This window comes from Pteropus vampyrus, unplaced genomic scaffold (genome assembly GCF_000151845.1).
Source record: "Pteropus vampyrus isolate Shadow unplaced genomic scaffold, Pvam_2.0 Scaffold4, whole genome shotgun sequence".
Taxonomy (NCBI): domain Eukaryota; kingdom Metazoa; phylum Chordata; class Mammalia; order Chiroptera; family Pteropodidae; genus Pteropus; species Pteropus vampyrus.
In genome coordinates, this window is record NW_011888785.1 from 17,057,721 (window position 1) to 17,066,110 (window position 8,390).

The following is an 8,390-nucleotide window of genomic DNA, read 5'->3' on the forward strand; positions in this document are numbered from 1 at the left end:
AATTCTCTATATTTTTCTTAAATTGTTGAGTCTTTAGGGTTTTTTTGAAAGTACCTGCAGCATTAAAATATATTATCATTGATCCACTCAAAATTTCATCCACAGAGACTCTAATGATATCAATCATTACCCCAAATTTACTATTGTTGTGAAGATTTTGAATAGTGGGGCAATTTTTATAATAATAAATGTAAGTTAGAGTATTAAAATTAAAAATTAAAATTAGAGTATTAATTTATTTCCTGGTAACACTGAGAAAATAGCAAAGTCAGAGAGAATCACAGGGTATAGCCTCCAATCCTTATGCCACATGTAAATTTATATGTCAGGTGCTTGAACATTATATATTTATACTACCTTATGTTCAAAGGGAAGAATATTTGGATTTTAAAACTAGCTAGGAAGGAGCTTATTCAAAAGTTTAAAAGAAAACATTTTAAACCAACCATAAAATCTTGTTTCAAGAGCTTTTTCAACACTTATGATCTTAAATTACCACAAGTCATAATGTAAAAATAATGAAATACTCTACAAAAATGTTCAATAGAATTTAAAATTTTAACTTAAGGGAATGTGGAAGTTCAATCATTCTCAAAGAGGCTGTAGGATGATTAAAATCCTGAAGGAAGCCTGAAAGAAAAAGGACACAGTCATTATTGGAAATGTAATACAATGTAAACTCTCAGGTTTCACATTTAGACTAGAAAGCTTAAGTTCAAGGCCATTATGCCAATTTTTATAGAAATGCAATGTTTTCCAACTCATGGTCCATCCCTTGAAAAGCTGTATGTAGGTAATAATGATTATTAACTCAAATTAGTCACACACACCAGGGTAAATTGGAAATGAAAAGCTTCTTCCATTACCCAAACTAACATAAATGATTTATTTCCTTCTGCTGACATGAAAGGAAAAGAGTTAACTGTTGGTGAAGGCTAGCATTTACCTACCCTGCACTAAGTTCAAAGAGCTCACTGAGCACAAATATTCCTAGAAAAGGTTCAACTTGGCAGAAAAGAAACCATCTATTCCAAAAGGTCACTATGTCAGCTCGACTTTTCGTCTGCTATGAGAAAAGTCCTGTCAAAGTCCATTACAGCAAGGCAGCAGCTGTTGTGTAGAGTGATACCCTCCAAAAGAGAATAGCTTCTCGTATGCCTCAATGCAACTCCTCCACTTCGCAGATGATTTCTTGTCTCCTCTGACACTATTCTTAGCCACAATCCCACGGCTTTGCTCTGGCATCTCAAATGCCTGCTCCCAAACCTTTCTCTACATTTTACATAGTCTTTAGCCCAGCCGAAAATCACACGGTCTCAGTCAAGTCTAGTACAACCCAAACTCCTTCTAATGGCCTAGAGAGCCTTACATAATCTGATCCCTGCCTATGTTTCTGGTTCAACTTTTTGCTTACTCCAGCCACAGTGAACGTCAGTTTCTCCGACACCCCGAACTCTGTCTTACTTCAGAGCCTTGACCGGGTATGTTCCTTCCCCCAGCTCTGCTCCTGGCTGGCTCCTTATCATGTTTTGATCTTTGCTTAAACCCACTTCCCTCAGGGAGGGCTTTCCTATTCATCTCAAGTAAGTAGGTTCCCCGTCTTTATTTCCCCGATTTTGGTCTCTTCTTTTCTTCTCAACAGTGTCACGATTTTTAATTAATTTCCTTTGCTCCTCACTTTATTTTAGTATCCACACTGGGATCATAGATTGTCTCCCCGCCACCCCCAACCCCAGTTTTATTGAGATATAATTGTCTCAATAGATTGTCTCATAGATTGTCTCCCCGCCACCCCCAACCCCAGATTTATTGAGATATAATCCAGGCAAGTGAGCTGGAAATTCAAAGGGAGAGATGATATCTGCTTAAGGGAGACCAGGAAAATTTGTTTGAAGGTGGCATTTAAGATGAGATTTGAAAAAAAGTTAGAGTTTTGACAAATGAATAAAAGGAATTGGTACAAGAGGCTCTTATCAAAAAGAAAATAGTGAGAACAAAGATACAGAGAAAAGAGATACTAAGTGTGCACAGGAAATAGTAATAGTAGAGTTATTTTATATTGTCCATCTCTTGCTTGTATATCACTAAGAATAGAACTTATCTGCAGCTCAAAAAGGAATAAAAATGCAATCAGGGTGTTAAAATAGTAATTACTGGGACCAATTCTCTGTTGTTACTTCATTACCTATTTCTGGTGTCTATTCGCTCAGCAATTGGATTTTAAGATTTTTGATGGCAGGACCATGTCTTACACTTTCTTCAGTGGGATTATAAAAGCTGACTCTTGAAAATGTCAGTGAACAAGAAGAAAAGTCAGAGGAGACTAGAGAGAGGCTAGGGTTAGGCACTACACACTGTGATGCCAATGGTACAGATACCTCCCTCCTCCTCAAGGGGCTTATATTCTGATTGGTATAAATTCTTATAATATACTGAATATGTTAGAAGAAATACAAAGACCTACAGCTCTAGAATTCTGCAAAGCAAAATTATTTTAAAATTAATTCCACTAGATATTTAAATTATATTTTTCAAAAGTGTTTATGCACAATTTTTTCAAGACTAAGAACAGTGAATGTCTATGATAATGAATACTTATAAAATAAAAGCTTTTGGCAACACTTATTTACACAGAACAGTGGAGAGTCTCCTCTAAAATTTTATTAATGCAGTTACCATAAATTATCCTCAGTGAATAATTCAACTCAGCATTTGCTTTTTATGTTTCCTACCTGTGGCTTTCTATAATCAAAGTTCTTGACTGGAGAAATTTAAATAACTTGTTTTCCTCTTTCATTAAAAAGCAATTATTTTCAATTCCTTTCACATATTCCCACCATACTCCCATTAGAAGTCCCAAATAATAGAACACACACACACTTACACACACACACACACACACACACACACACACACACACACCCCTCCTGCTTGTATTAGCAAAGAACTGAGTTGAAGGTGTGCAGTAATTCTTCCTTATTTATTCTACTGAATACACATAATTTTTTTTTTATTCATTCACTCTTAGAGAGTCTGACATTCAACTTCCTTGTCCAAGTCCTGGCACTGAAAAAATTGTGTTAGAAAACCATGAGGAGATATTTTCCAGCCCCCACCTTTTAAAAATTAATGTGTATGATAAACTAGGTTCTTATAATCATAGACTCTTAGAGTTTTAACAATAGAATTTTTATGTAGAGTGTAATCAAAGGAAGACCAATTAGATACAATATTCTCCACTCCACTCCAGGAGGGAGTGGAGCGTATATATTGCTAATACATCCCAGTACTCTTTCCCACCGAGCCTGAGTATCACTCAGATTCTTTCTCTACATGATGCTCCAGGCAACCTCTGTCCTCTGAGAGAAAACATTTATTGCGTATGACCCTTTTCACAGTATAGAAAATGCATCCTGCAATTCAAGGCATTTGAAAGCTACAATCTATTTTCAGCTACCATAGTACCTAATATTTAGCAAAGTGCTCCTTAGTATCTGAAAACATCCTAATAGTTTAAAAGCATTACTGCAGTTTACAAAATAGACTGTGTGTATGAGCTACTTTAGCTTGTGCCATGCATTTCGTGCTCCTGAACACCTTATCCTACCTCTGAGCACTGCTGTATCCTGGTTCACTTATTCCGAGTTAGTCCTCCATCTTCCTGGAGGTAATCAGAACTTCTTTCCACGTCTGAGATTAAGGCCATGCTGAAGGATCCATTCTTGCCCTTCTGTTCTCTAGGCATATTCCACAATCACTCTCACCCACACCCATGACTTCATAGACTGTTTCCTTATTTAAGTCTCCAGCTCAAATTTCCCCAGCGCCAGACCCACAATCCCAACTCGTGGTTGGAATTTCTACACACATGTCTTGTTATTACCACAAAATCAGCATGAAAATGTCATCCTTCTCATCAAAACTTCCTTGCCTTTCCGCCTGTTTTCCTTCTTTATATTAAAAGCATCATTATCTTCCAGTCACCCAAGCTGGAAACCTTGGGGTCTCCTTCAGCTCCTCCTTTTCACACTATACTTCTAGTAATTACTAGGGCTTGCCAATTCTAATCCGAAAATGTCATTCAAGTCTGTCCGGTCCTCCCACCACCTTTCTTTGGGCTTTCATTCATTCCCACTTTAATGCCTGGCACTCTTCTCCTAACGTGTCTTCCTGCCTGAATCTCCCCTCTCTAAATCCATCCCATCTCCCTGTCCCCACTAATAATATCACCAAGGTATGTTTCCTTACAAATGTGATTATTATTCCTCACCTCTGCTAGAAAGTGCTCCTGCATTCCTTCAAAATAAAGTCAATGCCTCTCAGTAACTTTAAAATAAAGCTCAAATTCCTAAGTGAAGAGTTCAAAGCTCTCCACAAATAAAGACCAGGTGCCTTTCTCATCACATAGTTTCATAATTAAAAGCTCAGACTCTGAAGCCAGATTGCCCAGCTTTGTGACGTTAAGCAGGACTGCTGCACCTACTAGTGCAGGCCGAGTGGTCCTGAGTGAGGCATCTGGCTGAGGGGTGTGGGGTGGAGGGCAGGTTGGAGTGCAGCCCCTGCCCCAGTCACTAAGCTGTGTCTAAGAACAGGGCTGCTACAGGCTCAGAGGAAGTGGCACCATTTTCTATTTCACTTATAAGCACTTAGGGGCTCCATTTCCTTATCCATAAAGTGGAGCTAATACTAAGACTTATTTCATGAAGTTGTTGTGAGAATTTAATGAATTGATATGTGAAAAGCCCTTAGAACAGTGCCAGGCACATAAGTGCCTAATAAGTGTCAGTTAATCCCGCACCTTCTCCATTCTTTATACTTTAAATAAGTAGTAGAATTTATTTACTATTTGACACATGTATAATCTGTGCTTTTCACCTTCATAGCTTTCATTGCTTATTCTGCTTCCTTTCCCCAATACTCCCTCCCCTAGCAACTCCAGTCTCTATGTGTTGATATCCTGTGCACTCTTTAAACTCTGTTGATTTTCTATGATCGCCTCCATTACGTCTTACTTGATCCCTATAAATATGAGTTCTCTAGGCTTTTTTTTTTTTTTTATGAGTTTACTTGAGCCAAACTGATAACATATGCAAGAGAGTGAGGTCTCAAAGCTCTCTTCTAGACTTTAACTCAACCCTCAGGTACCTGTGGACCCCTACTGTAAAACTTACTATAGTATATTTTGTGCTATCTAATCTTATGCTTACCTCAAGGCCTTATCTTCCTTGACATGTTTTAAGTGTCTTAAGGTACCCTGTACAGTTCTTTCTGTTCCCACAGTGCTTACAGCCCTACAGTGACATAATAGGCCCATAATAAGCAATAATAGAATCATTTATTAAGTACTGACTATATGCCAGGTACTATAAAAAGTGTTTTCCATAGAGAATTTAAAGTCTCACCCAACTTTCATAGTATTATTTCTCTTTTATATAGCAAGATAGTGTTTAAATAACTTGCTTAGCAGTAAGCAGCTAAAAAGTGGTGGGTAGAGATTAGAACCCAAGATCTTATTGATTCAAGGATTGAACTCTTTCTTCATGGTGATGTCTTATCTGGCTCCTTCCCTTGCCCAAGAACTACCATTTGTTGATGATTATATGTTATATTCCGGGAGCTTTTCTTACATTATTCCTAAATGTCCCTGTAAAGTGGTTATTATTATTCCTATATACATGAGAAGATCAAGGCTCAGAGATATTAAACAATTTATCGCAGATCTCACAGCTAATAAATTCCAGATGTGACTTTTAATCTTGACCACAGAACTCCCTCCCTTCAAAAAAGCATTTGTCATGTTTCAGAAGTCCCTTAAGAAATGTTATTGTTTTGTTGTTGTTATTGTTATTTTATTATTACTCACAGTCTCATTTATGTGGTTCTATTTCATCTATATACCCTTTTGACAGAAACTATCACTACATAACTTATAGAAAAAATGTTATTTCTGAATTATATTTTACCAATTTTTGTCTTTATATATTGACTACTTAATCCTACATATTATAAATAACTTGGTGAAAATGCTTATTCTCCCAAGAATCTGATGGAGTTTTACATATAAATAATCTTGATATGATAAAAGTTATTGATATTAAATAATTGATTATATAAACACTAGGTCAGGAATATGTTGAGGGATCCACACTTTGTACCTGTGATTATTAATTTCACCAGATCATTAGGTTTTGCCTGGTAGTTCTATTGCATTCAAGTTATTTGAAAGGTCAAGATAAAATACTGCACCTAAAGAAACACGTAGACACTGATATGAATGCCAAAATGAACCTTGAACTAAATGCCATGCATAGAGAGAAGAGGGGGAGAAGGAGAGATGAGGAATCAGAATTAACCATTACATTTTAAGAGAATATAAGAATATAATTTTTAAAAGGAAAAATTGTAGGAGATGGTGATTTTACTGGAAATTAGTCTGACTTATTTATGAGAAAACAATATTCAATACCAAATTAACATGTATGCAGCAACTACCAAGGTAATTAAAAATTATTTTAAATATAGATATTATTTAAAGTTACACGAGTGGAATACCATTATTCAATTTTGCCAGTGCTCATTATTTGATGTGAAAAATCCTATTGTTTCTGAAGTGAAAAAAAAGTGCAAGTGAAGTAGAAAAAAATTAATAGAACCAAAAATCTTCCTAAGAAAAGAAATAACTCCAAAAGAGCATCCATCATTATGAAAGTACTGGATTCTGTAGCTCTCAGAGGATTCTGAGTAAAACTAGATACACTTGCAATGCATTATAAATATGTAATTACCATTTAAATGGAGGGAGAAAAGCTAGTGAGTGAAATGAGAAAAAGGCATTTTCTTACAGCCAACCAGAAGCTGGCATATCAGGTAATGATCATCTAATCTACAGGGTCAGGTTAACAAACCTATTGTCATTCTGCCACTCATGCTCAGCCTTTTAATTGTTGCTCAACTCTACCAAAAGGACACAGCAGGTTAAGTCTTTTTTGAAGACTTCAGTCACAATTTACTCCTTAGGCTATGGCATATTCAATATATAATTCGACAGCATATGTTTACCAAAAGACAGCCAAGAGACATAAAAGCTTTTCTTAACTCTCTCTTTTTAATTATTTGGGCACCTAAATTATTAAAGTAAGTGAAATTTTGGAGTAAATTGCTATTGGTTGTGCAGTTATGATGGTTAGGGTCATCTCCTTTCACCTGATGTCCAACAAAGCCTTTCCTTAATAACATCCCCGTTTGTGAATTTGGCTAGGCAGTAACTTGGATGTGGAAAATATTGTCTTATTCTTAAAAGGCACTGAACATCTTTTTAAAATGAGTTTTAAAATTTTCATGTAGATTTCAAAACTCTTGAAATACATCCAATGTGTTTTTATTGGACAGCTGCATAATGAAGTATAGAGGGTAAAAGAGTTGTTAAGAATCACACAAATTATGTGGAAAGGCCCCTTTCCCTGTCCCATGTGTGTTTCAGAAGTCCAATTTATTCCTTTTGGGTTACTGTTATATTTCTTATCAAGAGATTAGCTACTTCTAATGATATGTTTGTCAAAACCCATTTGGATTTATCAAGATGGCATATGTTGCTTGGATTAATCATTGCTTCTCTCTCTCAAAAAAAAAAAAAAAAAATTCTGAGTATTTCTGAAGTAAGACCATGAATAAGAATCATAAAAAATCAGTAAATCATGAAACCAAAGTGTGCACCATGATTCACCATGATCCACCATGTGACAAAAATGAGGGATTAGGAGTTACATGCTGGCTACTTTATGCTATACTGGCTTTCCCTCTGTATCTTCTTTTGGCTCTTTTACTTAATATCTTTTAAAAATTTGTTGCAAGTTAGTGTAACAACTTAGGCAAACAGTGGTTAGCCATTTGGTGGTCTTTTTTCATCTTCTAAACCAGGGGTCCACAAACTGGCTCCCAGACCAAATCTGACCCTCTGCATGACTGTAAATAAAATTTTACTGGAGCTCAGTCACAGAGATTCATTTATGTATTGTCTCTGGTTGATTCTGCACAACAACATTCAAGTTGATTAGACAACAAGGCCCCCAAAACCTAAAATATTTACTATCTAGCCCTTTATAGATAAAGTTTGCCAATCCCTGATCTAAATGGTTCCATCTCTTAGTGTTCTCAGACGAAATTATACTCTCTGGCCACAACCTTCTACCCCGCCACTCTCTGCCTCATTAGGTCTGTTTTTTCTACTTCTCCAAGATACCCTATTTTTCAATTACCTTCCTTTTTTAGTAAATCTACCATCTTCTATTTACATACCTTTCCCCTCTCAGTTACGAACACAATGAATTATATTCCAAAATTTATTTAACCTGAAAATAAAGCTGGTCATATGTGACCCAATCTCTGCACTG

At 36.1% G+C, this 8,390-nt stretch overlaps 1 protein-coding gene across 1 annotated transcript in view; it reads right to left on the reverse strand.

Annotated features, from left to right (window-relative positions):
- Positions 1-216: 216 nt before the first annotated feature.
- Positions 217-8,390, reverse strand: part of LOC105294601 — a 49,486-nt gene continuing 41,312 nt past the window's right edge. Inside the window, exon 4 of the mRNA XM_023533309.1 lies at positions 217-630. Coding sequence (XP_023389077.1) covers positions 551-630 — 80 coding nt within the window. The 3' untranslated portion in view covers positions 217-550. The remainder of the gene's footprint in view (positions 631-8,390) is intronic.